The sequence below is a fragment of the Rhinatrema bivittatum genome, chromosome 9 (assembly GCF_901001135.1).
Source record: "Rhinatrema bivittatum chromosome 9, aRhiBiv1.1, whole genome shotgun sequence".
Taxonomy (NCBI): Eukaryota; Metazoa; Chordata; class Amphibia; order Gymnophiona; family Rhinatrematidae; genus Rhinatrema; species Rhinatrema bivittatum.
The window spans coordinates 188,909,867-188,931,573 of NC_042623.1; the positions used below are offsets into that span (position 1 = coordinate 188,909,867).

The 21,707-nt window shown below is 43.2% G+C and overlaps 1 protein-coding gene across 11 annotated transcripts in view; it reads left to right on the plus strand.

Moving 5' to 3' along the window:
* The window catches only part of LPP (LIM domain containing preferred translocation partner in lipoma), a 937,968-nt gene that overhangs the window by 670,040 nt on the left and 246,221 nt on the right, over positions 1-21,707 (plus strand). For 10 of the 11 annotated variants that reach the window (XM_029617261.1, XM_029617260.1, XM_029617259.1 and 7 more), the window contains one exon: positions 18,053-18,667. In XM_029617261.1, the coding sequence (XP_029473121.1) occupies positions 18,053-18,667 (615 nt within the window). Of the gene's footprint in view, positions 1-13,421; positions 13,442-18,052; positions 18,668-21,707 lie in introns of those variants that run through there. The other variant, XM_029617268.1, reaches the window with a different exon arrangement.

A 21,707-nucleotide genomic window follows, 5' to 3' on the forward strand; every position in this document is an offset into this window, starting at 1 on the left:
GGGGAGAAGAGAGCACGCCGGTGCCGCTGACTCCAGCTGTCCTGCCGCGTTCCGCCCGGGCTGACAGCATTTTAAGCCCGGGCGGCGGAGGACCGGGGAGCAGCTGGGTCAGCGGGGAACCGCGAAGTATGGCGACACTTGTCTGCGAGCCAGATGCAGCCCTCAAAAGAGCCATATCTGGCTCGCGAGCCATGGGTTCCCGACCCCTGTTATAAAAGGTAGTCCTCCTTACCTGTCCCAACAGCATATAAAGCGCTCTTATCCAGCACTTTACTAGCTGGAATGCTCTGTTAACGAACATCAATCCTACCTAGGCAGTAGCTTTGGTGGGGAAAACTGAATAGAGGAGAGGGTTCAGTTAGGGAACAGAGTAGTTTTGATCTCTTTTCTGTCCCCTCCCGTTCTGTGAAAGGAACATGAGGAGAATGAAGCTTAGGAATGGAAGGGGTTAAATTAGGGAGCAGAATAGCTTTTCTCTGCTCTGTCCATGCCAGCCTCAACCCCTCCTCTCCTGTTCCCTGCACACTGCTGCCAGAGAGGCTGATGCAGTATAAAAACTGGCCTTCGTATTGAGCTGTGTCTGTGTGCGGGTTAGGAAAGTGGACTCTTAATATGAGTGACTGTTTTATCCCGCATCAGCTAATTGACTGGAACAATATATATATGCATAATATACACGGCCTGGAGCGTGTTTATTATATGTCCTGAGATTTTTATTTTGTCCAGGAAGCCTTTTTAATTTTGCACGGTGCTGCTTTCTTCAGTTCCTCCTCCTTAGTATCACAATGATACTAAGTAGGAGGAGCCACTGAAAAGCAGTATTTTTTTGCTTTTAAATTGAGCCCTTGACTCTTGGCAAGACTTTATGCCTGCTCCGAGGAAGGTGTCAAATTTTCCATGTTAAAAAGTGCGCGTCTGGCGCACTACAGTTTTTTGCATCGGGGTAATAGCTAATAGCCTCATCTACATGGCATTTTACATGTGATGAGTGCTTATTTGAACGCGCATTTTGGATGCGCTGATCCTATTACTGCATCAGGAGTTATCCTGGGGCGTCCAGCCACTCGTCAAGCTGTGTGCTAGGCTGAGCGCACTATATTGCATCGGCCCTTGAGAAGGGAGGGAGCAGAAAACAAATAGCTGTCAGATAAAGAAATATTTGATTAAATGGCTCTCCCCTATTCCTCATGGATGCCGGATAATGTAGTGTATATACAGAGTATATATAAAACTTGAGTTTGACAATCTGCGGGCATGTTGACAGTTCCATATGAAGTACTAATGTGATCCATGCCTTTGGACCTCCACAGTGCCTGGAGCTTGTTGGCGATCTGTACATTGTGAATAAGTGTTTACTAATTGGAGAAGGTATTTTCTCTTTGATGTTAATTCAAAGAAACCATGTTCAAAAACAAAAAAAAAGATTTTTCTTATCCTTTATTCATCGGGAACATGGGTATTTGTTATCCCAAACCAGGTTGCTGGCTGTATCTAGCAGTGCTTTTAAGGGGATAAAGAAAAACGTCCATCTCATGCCGCAGAGTGCACCGCAGTGTCACTCTGACCTGTTTGGATGCATTCCCCCCCCCAGGCCCGCACAGAGGAAATGATGCGTTTTCTTTGTAAATGTCACGTAGTCTCCCTCGCTTTCTCTGTTCTTTTCTTTTTCTCTCCCATGAAAATAATTGAAAATGTTTCTGCCAGCATACGGCTTTAGCCGACATTCCTTCTGTTTGACTATAAACCAGAGAAATGGGAGTAGCAGGCTGTAAACTTTCTCCGTCATTCAACGTGAATTGTGTTAGTAAAAATAGACTGTGGAGGGTGAAGGCTTGTGGGATTCTGCTTTGCTGTTTATCCGTATCTTGCACTGCAGATAGATCTGTTGTGCCTCTTGTTTTCCCTTTAATGAAACTGTTTGAGCAATTATGAAATCCCCCACAAAATATAAAGGAGCCAATCTGCTTATACCACGGGGAAGATTTCCATTAACTTCAAACTAGGGGGTTTTCTTTTTCCCTTTTCCAAAACCTTCAATACTAGAAGGGTAGAAGGAAATGACCTCAGAATGCCCACTCTTTTATTGCTGGGATCAAACGGACTTTCCTGTACTCTGCAATTGCACATATTGATAATAGCTTATTTGTGGGACCAGTTTATGCTACTTGTTAGAAAGAGGGACATGGTCATTCCACTTGCAAAGATATCACGATAGTTTTGCATTTGGCTGTTTCAGTACTTTGGAGAAAGGAGTCTCGTGGTTATTATACAGAACGTTCAGATGGCTGAGATTGATTTTCAAAACTAAAAAAAAATGAAGTGATGAAGTAGGAAATGAGTTTTCACTGCTTGAGCTTGTCTCTAATTAAGCCTAACTTTAATTATGTTCTTTAAACACAGTTTTGCTCAGAGCTGGTCGTGGGTGAAAATAATTTTTTTTTTCTAGCACACACAAACAGTTTTGCAGTAATTTAAAAAGTCTAATCATCCCAGGATTCTTCCCACTTTCATGGGTTTCTGCTTTTGGCTCCCCTGCAATACTCAGCCCAGGTTGGAGTGGAGATTGCGAAAATTCACCGGGGGGAGAAATTGTCTGGTCCTGAAACGTGTTCTGTGTACGCTCTCTGTGCTGGATGCAGAACAGTTAAAAGGAGCCACATCTTTCCACAGCGATGTTATACTAAACTGCTTATTTACATCTGGCTTTTCAGCCTTGCCTTCCATGAAATCAATAACATCCAAAATTGGTTAGTCTGTCATTTGAAGGACTTTTATTCACCATCCCATCCTCTTTAGCTTTCTCTGGAACCTTGATCTCGGTCCCCTGTTACAATCCATGGGAGGGGAAGGGGGGAAGAGCACTGCTTGTAAGGGAAATTAAAATTCTTAGCATGCATGCATTCAGCAGCCCCAAAAGTAGAGAGAAAATTGAAAAAAGTTATTAGCTCCACAGAAGGAACTATTTTATTGCTCTACAGCATACATCTGGACTCTCGTGTGGGACCAGTTCCATGCTGCCAGATGATTGGCTTTTTGTATTTGTAGTGCTTACTATAAACTGTGTTCTCCGAAGACAGGATAAATGAGCCATGACACAAGGGTGATGTCATCCAAGAACATAAGATATGCCATACTGTATCACACCAAGGTCCATCAAGCCCAGCATCCTGTTTCCAACAGTGGCCAATCCAAGTCACAAGTACCTGGCAAGTACCTAAACATTAGATAAATCACAAGCTACTATTGCTTTTTAATTACCTTAATAGCAGTTTATGGATTTTTCCTCTAGGAACTTATCCAAACCTTTTTTAAACCCAGTTAAACTAACTGCTGTAACCACATCCTCTGGCAATGAATTCCAGAGCTTAACTATGTGCCGAGTAAAGAAGAATTTTCTTTGATTTGTTTTAAATGAGCTACTTGCTAACTTCATGGAGTGCCCATTGGTCCTTCTATTATCTGAGAGAGTAAATAACTGATTTACATTAACATGTTCAAGTCCTTTCATGATATCTTAGACTTCTCTCATATCCCCTTTCAGTCGTCTCTTCTCCAAACTGAACAGTAACTTCTTTAGCCTTTCCTCATAGGGCAGCTGTTCCATGCCCCTTATCATTTTAGTCGCCTTTCTCTGCACTTTATCCAGTGCAGCTATATCCTTTTTAAAATGCAGTGACCAGAATCGCACACAGTATTCAAGGTGTGGTCTCCCCATGGAGAGATACAGAAGCATTATGACATCCTCCGTTTTATTTGCCATTCCTAATAATTCCTAAAATTCAGTTTGCTTTTTTGATCACCACAGCACACAGAGCTGACAGTTTTAATGTATTATTTACTATGAATCCTAGATCTCTTTCCTGGGTGGTAACTCCCAAGATAGAACCTAACATTGTGTAACTATATCAAGGGTTATTTTTCCCTATGAGCATCACTTTGCACTTGTCCACATTAAATTTCATTTGCCATCTGGAAGCCCAATCTTTCATTCGCACATGGTCCTCCTGCAATTCATCACAATCTGCTTGAGATTTAACTACGCTGCATAATTTAGTGTTATCCGCAAATTTGATCACCTCACTCATTGTACCCCTTTCCAGATCATTTATAAATATATTAAAAAGCACCGGTCCAAATACAGATCCCTGAGGCACTCCACTGTTTACATTTTTCCAATGTGAAAGCCGACCATTTAATCCTAATCTCTGTTTCCTGTCTTTTAACCAACTTGCTATCCACAAAAGGACATCACCTCTTATCCCATTACTTTTTAGTTTTCTTAGAAGCCTCTCATGCTGGACTTTGTCGAACGCCTTCTGAAAATCCAAATATACCACATCTACTAGTTCACCTTTTGTCCACATTTTTATTCACCCCTTCAAAAAAATATAGGAGATTTGTGAGGCAAGAAGTCCCTTGGGTAATTCCATGTTGGCTGTGTCCTTTCAAAGCATGTCTATCTAAATGTTTTTGGTTTTATTCTTTTTCCCAGCACTGAAGTCAGGCTCAGCAGTCTACAGTTTTCCGGATCACCCCTGGATCCCTTTTTAAATATCGGGGTTACATTAGCCATCTTCCAAACTTCAGGTACAATGGATGATTTTAATGATAGGTTACAAATGAATTGAAATAGGTCTGAAATTTCATTTTTTTTAGTTCTTTCAGAGTCATGGGATGTATACCATCCAGTCCAGGTGATTTACTACTCTTCAGTTTTCAATCAGGCCTACCACATCTTCCAGGTTCACCGTGAATCACCCATGAAATCCGATGGCACCAATTGCATCCATTTCTCTTAACACATAGAATGTTTGCTTTACTAAGCATATGTGGGCGTTTCATTTGGGCATTGCCTCGTGAGCACCTCAGTTGATTGTAAAGATGAGCTTTAGGTAAGTAGTCAACTCTTCAGGGAAGTGGACGAGTATTAACCATGGCTGATTTTTATTTATTTATTTATTTAAAAGTGCTTATATACTGCATCCTCCAAGGTTCAGAGCGGTTTACAAAAGAATATACATAAAATTATCAATAAACCAGATCATTAAAATAAACCAAATAATTAAAATACATAAATGATATCCTAATAATAAAAATATACAATAAACATAAACAAAAATTTAAACAATACTAAAATAAAATGGGAAAAAGCAATCGGCAGAGAAGGTTAAGAATGAGAGAGAATTCTATAAGGAAAAAGTTGGTAAGATTAGAAGTCAGACAATTCTGAGAAAGCAGATTTGAAGAGGTGTGTTTTTACTGCCTTTTTAAATTTTTGGTATCAGTAATGAGCTGGATTTGAGCAGGGAGAGTATTCCAGATGATAGGGCCTGCAGTAGAAAAAGATCTTTCACTGGTAATGATTAGCCTGGTGAATTTTGGTGACAGTACTTGTAATAGCATTTGATTTTTAGACCTTAGAATACGAGAAGGGATGTATAAGTGTAAGGTAGAAGAAAGCCAACAGTTTTTATTGTGAATTAGGTTGTGAATAATGGTGAGCAACTGGATGTACCAGTTAATGCAATAGTGGAGATTATATAGGACAGGGGTCATATGATCAAATGACTTGGATCCGGAGAGTAGCCTAGCAGCGGTGTTTTGTATGAGTTGAAGCGATGAAGTAGGAAGACCGGTACAAAGAGCATTACAGTAATCTAAGCAAGAAAGGACAATAGATTGTAAAACTGTGTGAAAAGTTTCATGTTCCAAGAGTGGTTTGATATGTTTTAATAAACAAATTTTGTAAAAGGAGGTTTTAACCACTGATTGGATGTGAGATTGCATGTTAAGTTTTGAGCCAAAGTATACGCCAAGGTTCCGGTCTTTATTGGTGATATTGATCTTGTCGACTGAAATATGTGTTGGTATGTTATCAAACAAAGGATTTCCTAAAATCATAATTTCTGTTTCTGATAAGTTTAAGCTCAATTTATGGTGAAGCAACCATGTTTTGATATATGTTAAACAAAGAGTAAGAAATTGTATTGTTGATCCCCAGTCATGACATGTAGGAAAGAAAAACTGTATGTCATCAGCATATATACGGTAAGAAACACCAAGGGTGGACAGAAGTTGACATATGGGAGATAGGTAAATATCCTTCTATCTCTGAAGAGCACCATTTAAGGTTAAGCAAATTTGCTTTCTCCGTCGACAAGCAGGACTGAATTAGCCATGACATGTGGGGAGTCCCACACTGAGGGTTGCAGCAGATCACTTACTGAAAAAGGACTGGACGCCACCATGGAGAGTGGTCTACCTGGTGAACAGGCTTGCAAAACTGCTTGTCCATATTTACTGTCACTTCTTATAGATTGTCCAGACAGTAATAGAACATGAAGATGTGAACTGATGACCAAGTTGCAACTTTGCAGATACTTTTGATAGTATGATTGGCAGAAGAGCCTTGGATGTAGCCATGGCTCTCACTTAATGAGCCTGAGCAATCTGTAATCTGGAGGCCAGTTAAAGCAAAAAATTCTCGATACAATCTGTTAGCCACTTGGACAAAGTATGCTTGGCAACTGTTATGCACAAGTGGTTAGGATCATAAGATATGAATAGCTGTGAAGTCTGATGATGTAATTGCATTCTCTTTTGGTTGTAAACACTCTTGCAGTCCAGTACATAAAGGGTCTTTTTTCCTTCATGTGCATGTAGCCGTGAAAAGAACTTGGTTAAAATGATGGCTTGATTTATATGAAAAGCCAACACTATTTTGACAAGAAACATGGGGTGCACGCTCTGCACCTACTCTGTTGTGGAAGAATTCCATATACGACGAGTAAGGTACCATTGTCTGAAGCTCACTGACTCTTTTAACCAAAGTAATCGCAACTAAGAATAACACTTTTCATGTGAGAAATTTCAAGGAAGCTGACTCCAGTGGTTTTAAGGGTGTCTTCATAAGCCATACCAGTACTGCTTTGAGATCCCATAGTTCTGGTGGTTTGGCTACCGGAGGCCTCATATGCCATTAGCATTTCATGAACTTTGACACTAAAGGATGAGTGGATATTAATTTCCCCTCAAGTTGGACATGATTAGCCACTATGACACTGAAATGCAACTTGATTGATGAGGTACTGAAACCCAAGGAGGAAAGGGAGTGTGTCAATGTTGCACCGACTTGAGGAATATCTGTGTTGTTAGCACCAAGGTATTGTGTACTGAAAGTGCCGATCCATGGCCCGGGGTAGTGTGGGCTCCCAGTCCTGATGTGTCAATGGTACCAGAGCTTGATGCACCAGGGCAGATTCTGAACATTGCTTCAGTGATACCAAATGCATCACCAGCTCTTCCTTGTATGCATAGAAGTGGGGAGAACTCTACTCAAGGAGTTCCTGCTCAGCTTGGTACCAGGGGAGCTAGAAAAGTCTCCACTCTGGGAAGAGGATTGGTTATGACTCTTTACAGACCTGCGTAACTCCTCCATCTCTGGATCCACAGTGATACCTAGCCACAGTGGTAACAATTAGGCCCAGTAGCAAATATTGTGGCCGTTGGTGATGAACTTCTTTTTGCAATACATACAATCCTTGAAGCTGCTGAGGGCGGCCTTTGTAGAGCCAGCCATATTTTGTTATGGGTTTTCTTTTGTTTTTTTGAGTACTGAAAAGTACTGTTGAGGGGTTGCCGAGGCAGCAAGATAACACAAGGGTTGAAAAATTAAAGGATTAACAAAAACGTATACCAAGATACCAAAAATTAAAACGGAGAAAGAATACACATCCATGCGGTAGCTCAGATGAAAAAAAAAACTGAAAGGCTCACAAAGTAGCCTGGAAGGGAACTCTCAAACATGCTCAGGAGAGCTAGCTCAGCGAGATGGGTCATAAGAACATAAGATAATGCCATACTGGGTCAGACCAAGGGTCCATCAAGCCCAGTATCCCATGTCCAACAGTGGCCAACCAAGTTACAAGCACCTGGCAAGCACCCAAACATCAAATGAATAGATCCCAAGCTACTAATCCTCATCAATCAATAGCAGTTCACGGATCTCTGCTCTAGGAACCCATCCAAACCCCCTTCAAACCCAGCCACACCAACTGCCACAACCACATCCTCTGGTAATGAACTCCAGAGCCCAACCATGTGTTGAGTGAAAAGGAATCCTCTCCGACCTGCCTCAAATGAGCCACCGATCAACCTCATAGAGTGCCTCCCAGTCTTGAACCATCCGAAAGAGTAAACACTGATTTATATCCACGCGTTCAAGTCCCCTCTCTAGACCTCCACCACATCCCCCCTCAGACGTCTCCTCCCCAAGCCAAACAGCCCTAACCTCTTTAGCCTTTCCTCGTACTCTCTCCAGTGCAACTACATCTTCCCTGAGATGCAGCAATGTTAGGGTTTTGTGAACCCAATGGTAGTGCAACAGCCTTACCTGCAGTGGCCCGGGAAGGAAGGTAGCACTGGCGTTCCCGGCGACAAGCCGATGTCCGCAGAGGAAGAGGCACAGGTATAGCACCCTAGGGTAGTCGCACCCAGAAGACAGGCAGCAGACGAGGGTAATCTAGAAGCCGGTCCAGGTAGTAGGCAGGCAGCAAAGAAGGGTAATCCAAAACACAATCCAGGTAGTAGGCAAGCAGCAGACAAGGGTAATCCAAAGGCAGTCCAAGTAGTAGGCAGGTGGCAAACAAGGGCAATCTGAAACACAATCCCAAACAGTGGCAAGATATGAACTCGGAAGACAGCACCAGCACAAGTGAGCCTGTAGCTGAGGCATGGAACTTGTGCTGGACTGTCAGATTAAATACCGTAGTTTCCCGCTCAAGACGCGGGTGCTGCCTGGAGGGACGAAAAGGGGAGGAGCAAGGCTGCATCGGCTTGAACGCTGCACGGCAGCGCTGCACCATAGCGCAGGACCACGCCAGGGACAGCCCTCATCGTGGCGATAGCGCGGGAGCACAGGTTTGTTTCCTAACAGGCAATCAGAAAAGCACATGGTACTCAAGGTGTGTGGTCTCACCATGGAGCGATACAGAGGCATTATGACATTTTCCGTTTTATTAACCATTCCCTTCCTAATAATTCCTAACATTCTGTTTGCTTTTTTGACTGTTGCAGCACACTGAGCCGACGATTTTAAAGTATTATCCACTACGATGCCTAGATCTTTTTCCTGGGTGGTAGCTCCTAATATGGAACCTAACATCGTGTAACTACAGCAAGGGTTATTTTTCCCTATATGCATCACCTTGCACTTGTCCTGATGGCACCATTGGATGACATAACTGCCAGGTCATGGCTAATTCAGCCCTGCTTGCTGACGAACCTTTTGTTTTCTCAATTTGTTTATTCACACAGCAAGTCTCTTAGTATAACTAGTAGTGCTGCTGAGGTAGGGATGGCTTAATAACAATACCATCAATGTTTAAATCCTTGCACTAAAATTTTCATTTTTTTTAGCATGGCTGCTGCATATGATTTGAATGCTTAATATCCAATTTTCTTTAGCATTGCAAACAGAATGCGTGCAGAGAACATCCTTAGCTGTTTTAATGCACTTTATAAAATAGTCATAAAGGAACATGGTAGATCTGTGAAAAAGTAGCATGGAACATACAGGGATTTCGGGAATGTCGCCACTGCAGTTTGGCCCACTGGTTTGTAATTTTCAATTAGAAACATGGTATCCTCTCCATTATCATTTTACAATCCCGAAACGGAATCTGGAGTTCTTCTCTTTAATTCTGCCCAGGGTTAGAACCAACTACCACTACTAATTTAACCTCTTTGATGGCGCCATTCAAATGTTGGCAAGTGATGTATGTAGATCTCAGGTCTGCAAAATTCCTGAGCCAAATAAACAGCTGAATAGCTGCTTTCCTTTGATTGCAAGAAAAGATATTTGGGCTTACTTAAGGGATATTGGAAACTTTTCAGCTGAGATTTATTCCTGTTCATAATTTTTGCATAGTTCTGATTTCTCCAGAATTCAGGCCTTAATGTTTCCCCTAAGAACATAAGAACATGCCATATTGAGTGAGACCAAGGGTCCATCAAGCCCAGCGTCCTGTTTCCAGCAGTGGCCAATCCAAGTCACAAATACCTGTCAAGTACCCAAACATTAGATAGATCACAAGCTACTATTGCTTATTAATTACTATCATAGCAGTGTATGGATTTTTGCTCTAGGAACTTATCCAAACCTTTTTAAACTCAGTTACATTAACTGCTGTAACCACATCCTCTGCCAATGAATTCCAGAACTTAACTATGCGCTAAGTTAAAAAGAATTTTCTTAGCTTTGTTTTAAATGAGCTACTTGCTAACTTCATGGAATGCACAATGGTCCTTCTATTACCTGAGAGAGTAAATAACCAATTTACAACTTGTTCATGTCCTTTCATGATTTTGTAGACTATCTTATCCCCCCTGCCTTACTCGTCTCTTCTCTAAACTGAATAGCCCTAACCTCTTTAGCCTTTCCTCATAGGGCCAGCCATCCCATGCCACTTATCATTTTGTTCGCCCTTCTCTGCACTTTCTCCAGTGCAGCTATATCCTTTTTGAGATGCAGTGACCAGAATTGCACACAGTATTCAAGGTGCGGTCTCACCATGCAGCGATACAAAGGCATTATGAAATCCACCGTTTTTATTTACAATTCCCTTCCTAATAATTCCTAACATTGTTTGCTTTTTTGATTGCCGCAGCACACTAAGCCGATGATTTCAATATATTATCCACTATGATGCCTAGATCTCTTTCCTGGGTGGTAACTCATAATATGGAACCTAACATTGTGTAACTACAGCAAGGGTTATTTTTCCCTATAGGCTTTACTTTGCACTTGCCCACGTTATATTTCACCTGCTGTTTGGAAGCCCAGTCTTCCGGTTTTACAAGGTCCTCCTGCAATTCATCATAATCTGCTTGAGATTCAACTACTTTGCATAATTTTGTGTCATCTGCAAATTTGATCACCTCACTCGTTATATCCTCTTTCCAGATCATTTATAAATATATTAAAAAGCACAATCCAATTACAGATCCCTGAGGCACTCCACTGTTTACCCTTTTCCATTCAGAAAATTGACCATTTAATCCTACTCTCTGTTCCCTGTCTTTTAACCATTTTGCAATCCACAAAAGGACATCGCCTCCTATCTCATGACTTTTTAGTTTTCTTAGAAGCCTCTTATGAGGGACTTTGTCAAACGCCTTCTGAAAATCCAAATACACTACATCTACCGGTTCACCTTTGTCCAAACGATATCGTATGATTACTAAATAGTATGTAGAAGGTACACATTATTGCATAAATACTAAACTGAGTTTGAGCTGGCCTTCCTTGCTGGAAACCTGTATAACAATAAGGCTGGCACGTGGGGTTGGCTATTAGTCTTGAGCGCAGAAGCAGGAAAAGAGGGCGGAGGGAAGATATCTGACCTTAGGAAAGAAAGGGAAAGAAGAGCCGAGAATTCCAGGAGAGGAAAAGCCACACCAAAGCACACATCTGTGATGTCTGCCAGGGTCCATTGAGCCCAGCATCCTGTCTCTGACAGTGGCCAATCCAGAACACACATACTTGGCAGATCCCAAAAAGTAGATCTGTTTCCTGTTACTCCCAGGACAGCAATAGTTTCCTTAATCTACCTGGCTAATAATGTGTTATGGACACATCCTCCAGGGACTTGTTCAGACTTCCTTTAAATTAATCATATCCTTTGGCAACAGATTCCAGAGCTTGATAGTGCGCTGAGTGTAAAAGGACTTTTTACTATTTGCTTTGAATCCGTTGGGTTTAGTTTCATGGATTGTCCCCTTGTTTTGGTGTTATTTGAAAGGGAAAATAACCTTCCTTTATGTACCCTTTCCACCCCCTCAGGTTTTTATATATTTCTCTGCTGTCCCCCCCCTCAGCCGTCTCTTTTCCAGGTTGAAGAGCCCCAGCCTGCGTAGCCTCTCATCGAAGGAGAGGCTACGCAGGCTGGGGCCTGTTCCTCTGTTCCTTTTCTAGTTCTGCTGGGTCTTTCTTGAGAACGGGGCACCAGGACTTCACACAGTACTCAAGGTGCAGTCGCAATATGATATTTTCCGTTTGTTCTCCGTTCTTTTTTGGATCATTCTTAACATTCTATTTGCTTTTTTGACCGCCAGCAAGCACTGAGCCAAGGATTTCAACGTATTGTCCACGACAAGTCCAAGGTTCTTTTCCTGGATAGGGATTCCCAATACAGGACCCAGCACTGTGTGCCTGTAGTTGGGATTATTTTTCCTGTGTGCATCGCTTTGCACTTGTTCACATTAAATTTCATCTGCCATTCAGATGCCCGGTCTCCTAGTCTGACAAGGTCCTTCTGCAGTTCCTCACAATCCACTGCTGTTTTAACAACATGGAATGATTTTTTGTTACCTGCAAATTTGTCACCTCGCTTGTCATTCCCTGTTCCAGATCATTGATGAATGTTAAACAATACAAGTCCTAGTACCGATCCCTACAATACTTCCCAACTTAAAAGCCAAGGTTTAGAGAACTGGGGATTTAACAGCACACGCTGCTGCCTTTCATATAGAAATGATAGAAATCACCTAAAGGTAATGTCCTCAGTCTTCATACTAGCTAATCTTCCAAGGAGATTTTCCATGTCAAATGGGGCTGTGGAGTGGAGGAGTATCGGGAAACCCAATCTCCCTTCATCCATCAGAGAGGGTACCACTGTCTCTGTACTGAAACCCATATAGAATCTGGTCTAGGATAGATCCAGCACATTAGATTTCTTCCAGAAAAGCGTTTGCCTGTGCTGTTACTTCAGACTCTCAATAACCTCAGTAAAGGAGAATCTGAAATCTGAGGCCCAACAGAAAAAATTGTTTATTCTCATTGCCCAATCACACGCAAAGGTCTTTGGACTCATGACCCACATCAAGGACAGCAGTGATTATTACAATGATGGCAATCGGCATTAACTTGTGAAATGGCCCGGCATTGTAGACAGTAAAACCAGTGTGCTTTACACATTGAGGTCCATATTCAGAAGCATTTAGAAGTTACCTGGCTAAATGAATATTTAGGTATTTATTCAGGTAATTTGGCCGGGAGCATAACAGAGAGGAGCTGAGTTAGCCAGATAAGCTATCCGGCCAAGTCTGGTCATCTCCTAGACCTGTCCTAAAGTTATCCAGATAAACATCTGAATAACTTTAGGGTAGCTGGTTATATTCAGTGACACAGCCGTACCGTTGAATGTATAGGATAAGTTTATCCAACTAACTTGTCAAGCCGCACAGTGGCTGAATATGGACTCCTCTGTGTATAATATGTGGACACCAGTTGTCATATGGTAAATCTTTGTTTGAAAAGGCATTTTCATGGGGTAAAGTAATGTGGATTTGTGTAGAAAGTTATAAAAATAATGCGTTGATATATTTTTTTCTTTTTTGAAGAGAAGTGGAGAAGGATGTGTTCTGATTCAAGAGCCTAGTGGTAAGCTTTTGCAGTGTCATCTCTTGTACATCCACTCCATCTATAGGCCACAGTGCTTGCTGGTAGCTGAGACCTTTATGCAGCCTGCATGCTAAAGAGTTAACACCTCATCCGAGACAGGTGTTACATTTTAGATTTTAGCAAGCATTCAGTCCGTAGTGCATGGAGTAGAGCATACCACATGATTCTGTGCATTTGGACCCTTCATTTACATGTACATAGGTCATTTTAGCATGTATGTGCTGATGTCTTCAAGGTTCAATGTAGTATGCATGCTAGGTCCTTATTGTATGGTGCACTGTTCTCGATGCATGCTAATCATTTTTTTCATAGGCCCCCAAATCATTATTCTCTCTAATCATGCCAACATGTATCTCATGACAGAGGAGAAATAAGCATTTAGTGAGGTTCATATTCAGAAGCATTTAGACGGATAACTCAGAAGTTATCTGACTAAATGAATGTTTTGGGCACAGCCAGCTATATTCTTGTTAGCTAATAAGTTAGCCAGCTAGAATTTAGCTGGCTGTTAGGGGCATCACTGGGAAGAGTTGAGTTAGCTGGCAAAGTTATCCGGCTAGCTCCAATATTCAGAGTTAGCTGATTTAACCAGCCAAGTCTGAGGCCAATGAGCTGTCCCAAAGCTAGTCAGATAGTTATCCAGCTGACTTAAGAGAGCCAGCTTTATTCAGTAGTGCAGATGCACTATTGAATGAATATACTGTACCTCCAAAATTAGTTGAATGTTTATCTGGCTGATTTTGCTATCCGGATAGTGACGGAATATGGATCTCTTAATGTTTTTGCAAACACTCCCTGCTGAGCCACACTCATCACTGTGAATCCAAATGATTCAGGGTACTGCCGTACTGATGCCCTTATATGTGAAAAGCATGATTGCAACATGGACAGCTGAAGGGCAGATCTTCATCGTGCCCCCATGTGGAGGTCACGCAGACATGTAAAGCATGAATACAGCACAGACAGATGTGGAGCAGATTTGTATTGGAGCTCAATGCATGCATTACACTGCTGCTCCTAAAGCAGGAATATATAGCACAGGCAGCTGAAAGATGCACAAAGATCTGTAAAAATGAGAGGCAGCAAAGATTGATAATGCCCACTTTTTTTGTCCAAGAAAAGTTTATCAATTTAAAATATAAAATATTCTAGGATATGTAAGAGAGGAAACCTAGGAAGAAACCCCAAAGAGGAAATGATAGTGCCTAGGACCAGGCAAGTTACTATTTTCAACAGGTTAGCCAGTCCTACTCTTCTGATATTAAATGGACTTCAAAGCAATACAATTATTTCTGTGGAAGGTAGGGTCTGGGACGGCAGCAGAGGATACAAGCTCCAAGCAAATGAAGGGGTTTGCATATTTAAGCTTTTGAGTAATAAATAGAAAAGTACATTCCGAGACTGGTGCAGAGAAACAGATTTCATCTGAAGGCCTAGATCAGAGCTTTCCAAACTGTGTGTCGGGACACGTTAGTGTGTCGCCTGCAGTGTGCAGGTGTGTCGCGCAAGCCCGGTCAACTCTGATGCGAGTTTGGGCTTTTTTTTTTCTAGAGATTCACTTTTTTTTTTCAGTTTATGGGTTGCTTATTATTGGGTGATTTTTGCTGTCAATCGCGTTTGTTTGGGGGGCTTGGTGGGTGGAACGAGCCCAGCCATCCTTGCATTGGCTGCTGCTGCCGATGAGGCCTGGCCATGAGGAGTACTGACTGCAAGCAGCAGTGTCTGGTGATCATGGAAGGGAGTGAAGCACTTAACTGGCAACAATCAAAAAGACGAGGTACATGAGTGTGGGGGCCAGACATGTGCTGGGGAGAGAGAGATGAGTGAGTGAGGGGCAAACGTGCTGGGGGGACAGACATGTGCTTGAGGGGGAGAGATATGAGTGTGTGGGGGCCAGACATGTGCTGGGGGAGGAGAGAGATGAGTGTGTGGGGGACAGACAATTTGTTTTATTATTGTTTCTCATAAATTATAACAATAACATGAATCTTGGAATATATATTTTTAATATAAATTTAAGGTTTTCATGAGATAGGTTGTGTCGTGAAACATTTTATTTATGTATATATTTAAGGAAACATACATAAATTGTCGAAATATGTTTCGTTCGTTTAACCTTTAACCTCTGGTTTACTAGTAGACTGAATTACCGTGTCGTGAAATTGTTTGTCTAAAAAGTGTGTCACCAACATGAAAAGTTTGGAAAGCTCTGGCCTAGATGTTCTGCAGTTTCCTGGGAAGTGTTGCTGGAGTAGGCAGACTGAGCCACCTCTTCTCTCTCTGTTCTCCTCTTCTACTCCTTTATGTTGTGAGCCTTTTCTCTTTCTGGAAAGGCTTTGCTTGGCCAGGATCTTGAAAGAATTCGTTGAGTTTTGCAGTGACGTCTTGTGGCCAGCAGACCACAGTTCAACGTGCTTGAGGGCTGCTTGCAGTGCTCTTTGGGCGACCAGCCACATCATGTTGGTCTCAGAACACATTTGTATCTGAAGCACTGTCGCCATAAAAGACATAGAAAAATCCTTTAGAGTCTTTATTGCTATGTATGCAGGACAGAAATTCTGTCACTATTACAAAGGGTAACCTTCGTAGGCCAGCAATAATCCATGCAAAAGATGATTCTGAGACCCTAAGCTGTAAGGAAATCTTCCGGGGTAGCGCACAAATTCAACTCTGCTGCATTTAATCCAGAGTCATCATATGGAGCAACCTCAGCACCTAGAAACAAGGATTTATTGCAGGTCTAGATGGTTTTTTTCCTGTTGACCATACACTGGTTTGTGTAAAAGAGTTCTGGAACTTTCTCCCTGCTAATGATTCTCCTAAAATAAATTGTATACATCAAGTAGAAATCTTGATCTGCACAACCAAAAAGTGTTTTAGTAATTTAGTCAGCAGTTAGGGCAAATAACCTTATTCAGATCCCACTTCTGTTTATTCTTACCTCACTTCTGAGGAAAATTAAGGGTTTAACATTTTTGAAAGCACTTACTGCCTTGTTGCTCACGCCATTATGGATTTTCTTAAATGGGGGTGCTGCTGGGTCCTTGTCTCACTCTGGTTCATCTTTCACTTAAAGCAGCATAAACAGAATGTGTGTGACCTCAGAACAAAAGATTTTTGGAAATAACAAAGCAAGTTTATAATGAAAGCACTCCCCCTGTTCATTCCTGGCATGGGTAAAAATGTAAGATGTTGGACATTGTTTGCTACAAAAAGTTGGAAACTTGGAATAAACCCTGCGGGTGGAGGAAAATAGCAAGCCAAGATGTGACATGTATGAGACATGCAAGCAGTGCACATAGTTGAGATGTTGGTGAGCAGGCCATGGACACCACTGAGCATAGTGAGTCAGATTTGGAATAATTACACAGCTGGTCAAACTGAGCTGTTCTGTGTATGCTTATTGATTATAAACCATTCTGCACGATTGCACTGATTGTACCATTGCATGGTAAGGTCATGGGACTGGCATGGAATGCTATTTCAGATTGACAGGTACGAGTGCAAAGTGAACATGCTGGAATCCATTTTATACAGACTGATTTTGCTGAATGTGAAAACTTGATTGGTCCCTATTACAGTAGTCGCATTGTTCACAGGTTGCCTCAGACATATTTGCATCCTCAAGCCATAGGCCGCCATTTCATTATTGAAGCGTTCAGTGCTCTATGCTTGCTGGAAATAGTAGTTTTAAACCGTGCTACATGAATGCTAAGGACACTAGTGGGGCTAGCTGGTGTCATTATATGAAGTATGGGAGTAGTAATATAGTATATGCAAAATGGGTTATTAAACCAGTAATAATCATGGTTATAGCACTGAGGGGCCGATGCGTTATATGCCGAGCGTACTCTTAACGAGCAGTTGACGCGGGTAAAATACGTGCTAATCAATCCCCTTAATGCAATAAGGGGGTTAGCGCCTATTTTACCCGCGTCTTAATGCGGAGTGAATGATAGCACTCATCACATGCAAATGCATATGAATGAGGCCATTGCTCATTCACTCCCAATGCAAAAAGATAAATGTGCGTCTCAGACATTAACGCCTACCTGGAGCAGGCATTAATAGCTGAGCGCATTGAAAAGAAGTACAGAAAAGCTGAAAAAACTGCTTTTAAGAACATAAGAATGTGCCATACTGGGTCAGACCAGGGGTCCATCAAGCCCAGCATCCTGTTTCCAGACTGCTGAGTTATGAAGACTGATGCCGGTAATCTCGGCATTGGTTTTCATAACCAGCCGTCTGTGTCAGTAATGAAAATGGCCGCCGATGAACTCAGGGACCGTTTTCATTACTGGCAGACAGGCAGCCGTGGCGGGTCGCACAAGCAACCCTAGCACCTCCTTCCTAGTGTGACCCCCTAATTTAAATATTGCATGGCACCCCCCCCCCCCTTTTGGGGCACCCATGCGTGCATTAAGAGAGCGGGTGCTGACTGTTCAGCGCCCGCATCTGCCCCTGAGTATTGAATAAGTTTCCCTGTGTATAGCGAGGGTGATTCAGTTGCAGCTGCATGATTTTGTTTTGGAAGTTCATAGCTTTCTGCTTCTTGTAATTCCTTATTTTGTTGTTGTTTTTGTGTTCTAGGGCTCCTCAATGACCTCTCCCCCAGGAAGCACTCCAGTTACAGGGCACAAGAGGATGATCATTCCCACCCAGCCACCTTTAACAGCCACCAAAAAATCCACGACTAAGCCACAGCCACAGGCCACCTCTCAACCTACTCCAGCGCCTGTCTCTTCCACAGGCGCAATGAAGCCTCAGCCAGTGCCAGCATCGTACACTACTGCATCCACCCCTACCCGGCCAACCTTTAATGTGCAGGTGAAATCTGCTCAGCCAAGCCCTCACTTTATACCTTCAGGTCCCCAGCCTGGACCGCACTACAATCTCCAACCTGGCTCTCAGCAGGCTCGCCCCCTGGAGCCCATCCAGTATTCTCCCTCACAACCTCGGGGCCCTGACTATGGCTATTCCCCACCCCAGCCAGACTACAGGTATCCCCCACCTGTCCAGAATCTATACCAAGACCCAGCATACCCTGCAGGCCCTGGCTATGGGGCAAGAAACGATTCTGAACCAGCCTATGGCCCACAGACTGCCTGGAAGCCAGAACCAGCCCCAGCATATCCAGCAGCCAGCACCAAGAAGACCTATATCACTGATCCAGTGCCACAAGCACCATCATCACTACAGCCAAAGGTAAGAAATAATACGATTGCCACAAATAGTGTACAAATAATTAAAAAAAAATAAAATGAAAAAAAGTAAAGAAAGTTACTGCATCATTTCTTTACGGTGCAATCTTTGGAAGACCCAGTTACTTGTGCGGTCAGATCCAATTACGTAATCTGTTCGACCCATCAAGTGTCCAGGCTATCTAATAACGAGCACTATCCCCATGAATGTGGCATCCACTGGCGCATCAGAAAATGGAATAACATGTTCTGATTATTTCTGGCAACACCACACCTTGTCTGAAGGAAAGTTTTTGTTTGATATGTTGTGACCACGTGCAGAGCTTGTGCTCTAATATAATGCTGAGAGCTGTGAAACCTGGGACAGACACTTGAACGTCATTAAGTTTGTTTTGCACACATCAAAAGCCCTCTACAAATACTAATATTAACAGTAATTACTGTTTGGTTAATTAGATTTATCTTCACATAGATGTGATTCACGCTTTTTGGTGAACCTTCTAGGTTATTCCATTCCTCTGGTTCCCATTAGGGGCACAGTTTTGACAGGTTTTTCAAATTCTTCACCTTGCTGAAATACAAAAGTTGCATGTCCAGCGCCGTTCTAGTGTGAAAGTCTTATGAAGAATCCTCTCTCTTTTTTTTATGTACTGCTGGATGAATGATGTGCCATGTCTCAGTGCATTTTAGCGGTAGTTAAATCAGGTTTTTTACACAGAAGCTTCGTTGGATGGAGAAATAAAGTTCTATATGAAGACATGGGGCATTCAGGCCTGTTCTGACAGTATTGAGAAAAACCGATGGCTGCAAATCTCAAGCACTTCCTTCTGTTGGAACCAATGAAACACAAGGAGCTTTGTTTTGTAATATTTTGTAATGTTCTTTTATAAAATGTGTTTTGATGAAATGTTGTAAGCCGCATAGAGCAAGCCTTAGGGATTGATTAGGTGGGGTAATATAACACAAGACATGCTATAGGAGCAGGTTCTCTGCAGAGCCAGCAGAGTAGGAAGAAGGCGAAGGGTTAATGATGTAAATGCACTCACACACTTGACAAGGTCTTTTTAGACTAGAAACTGATTGTATAAAAATCTCATTTTTCTTCCTTCTGTCAGTTTAGCTCCCCCTTTGAACCTTTCATCCAGTTTCATTCAAGTTTCTACCACTCTGACGATTGAGTCACGCTTTTCATATGCAATGACAACACTCCTGTCCTCCCCCCCCAATATATATGGAATGCTGCATGTTGTTGGTTTATTTGTTTTTCTTTTAATCTTAGTTTTCCAATAGGAACCAGGCCACTCCAAGTCAATTTTAACCTCATTGAGGTCCGATAAAATTGAGGATTTCTAACGGTACTCTACTTCTGGGTGGTGTAAATTTCTGTAGCAAAGAAGCTAAATATTGTGGTTGCCATGTTAACGCACTTGTATATGTGGGAATAAAGAGTCGTCAAACTATATCAAAGACAGAAACTAGGCATCATGAAATGTTCCCATGTTTTGTTGCTCTCTACACCTGATGAAATTCATCTTTAGATTGTTAATTAGCTACATGTATATCTTTTGTCTTGAGAGAGACATTTTTCTCCTAGGACAAGCAGGATGGTAGTCCTCACATATGGGTGACATCATCAGATTGAGCCCGGCACGGAAAACTTCTGTCAGAGTTCCTTGAACTTTGGCACACTGAGCATGCCTAGCATGCCACTATCTGCGTGGCCACACGGGGTCCCCCTTCAGTCTCTTTCTTTCCGCGGTGCAGTTGCCTCGTGGTAGTGGAGCTCTGCTCTGTTTTTCAGAATTTTTTCTCAGGTTCTTGTGATTTTTTTCGTTTTCTTACGTGGGGTCCCCCTTCTTCGGTCCCCCCCCCCCCCCCCCCCCCCCACACACACAGAGTCAGTGAGGCGGCGCATTGTTACCTCCTTTGAGGTCAGTTCCGGGGCTTTTTCACCGTCTGTGTCTGTCCGGCACCGCCTGCTCTCCGCCATGGCTTCCTCTGGTTTCCAGCGGTGCCCGCGAACCATGTCTTTAACTGATCCACATGAAGTTTGTATTCTCTACCTGGGGGCATCACATGATGTCTGGGGTTGCCATCTCTGTGACCAGATGATTCCCAAGGGTCGTTGAGTACGTCTTGACAAAATGGAGAAGCTATTCAGTCCCAGAAAGTTGTGGCCTTCCACATCGGTGTTCAGTTCGTTGACACCACAGGGGTCGAGGGGAAACCATGGACATGGAACCTTTTGGTATCCACCCCTGCTCCGGCTCCTCTTCTCGAGAGGGAAGCCAGGGATTGACAGCTGTCAGTGTCCTCCCACTCCAGGACATCAGATTCTTTGCTTTCTTTGGCGCCGGGGAAAGACCGGTCCGAGCACCGGAGATCCAGGAAGCACCGTCACCAGTCACCATCAGGGCATGGCTTCGGTTCTGGGTCGGCACCGGCATTGGTCATGCTGCCCCTGAAGCGGCCCCGTGGAGAACAGGCTCCATTCTCAGTCATTCCCGGGAGTCCGAGGTGCTCCCCACCGATCCCCCTGGAGACCCGGTGGCACCTGCTCCTCCTTCGCCTGCCCTGTCTGTGGCGGCTTTCGAGGAGGAGCTGGATCTCAGGGTGCAATCAGTGCTCCGCGCCCTTAAGCACATCGAGTCACAAGCCCCATTGGTACCTCCACCAATGCCGGAGCCCTCTCCCTCGATCCTGGCACCGTACTGAAATGTCTCGATGTCTTACTCTGCATCCTTCCTACGCAGCCAGTACCTGGGGATTCCTCTGTCCCCCAGCGACCTTCAGTGCCTCTCCTCTTGGGGACTATACTGATTCCAGGCTCCTCTGAAGAGGAAGGCCCGGTGTCTCTGGGGCCTTGGAGGTCTCTGGTACCTATCTTGCCGCTACAGGCTCCAGCACCGGGCCCTTTTTGGGTGCCTCGCTGCCGTCGATGCCCTTGGTGCATTCGGTTCCCCCGATGCTCCCAAAGCCCAAGCCATGGGTGGTTAGGACAGGTCCTCCACTCACCCCCCCTGGTGATCTTAGCTAGGAAGAAG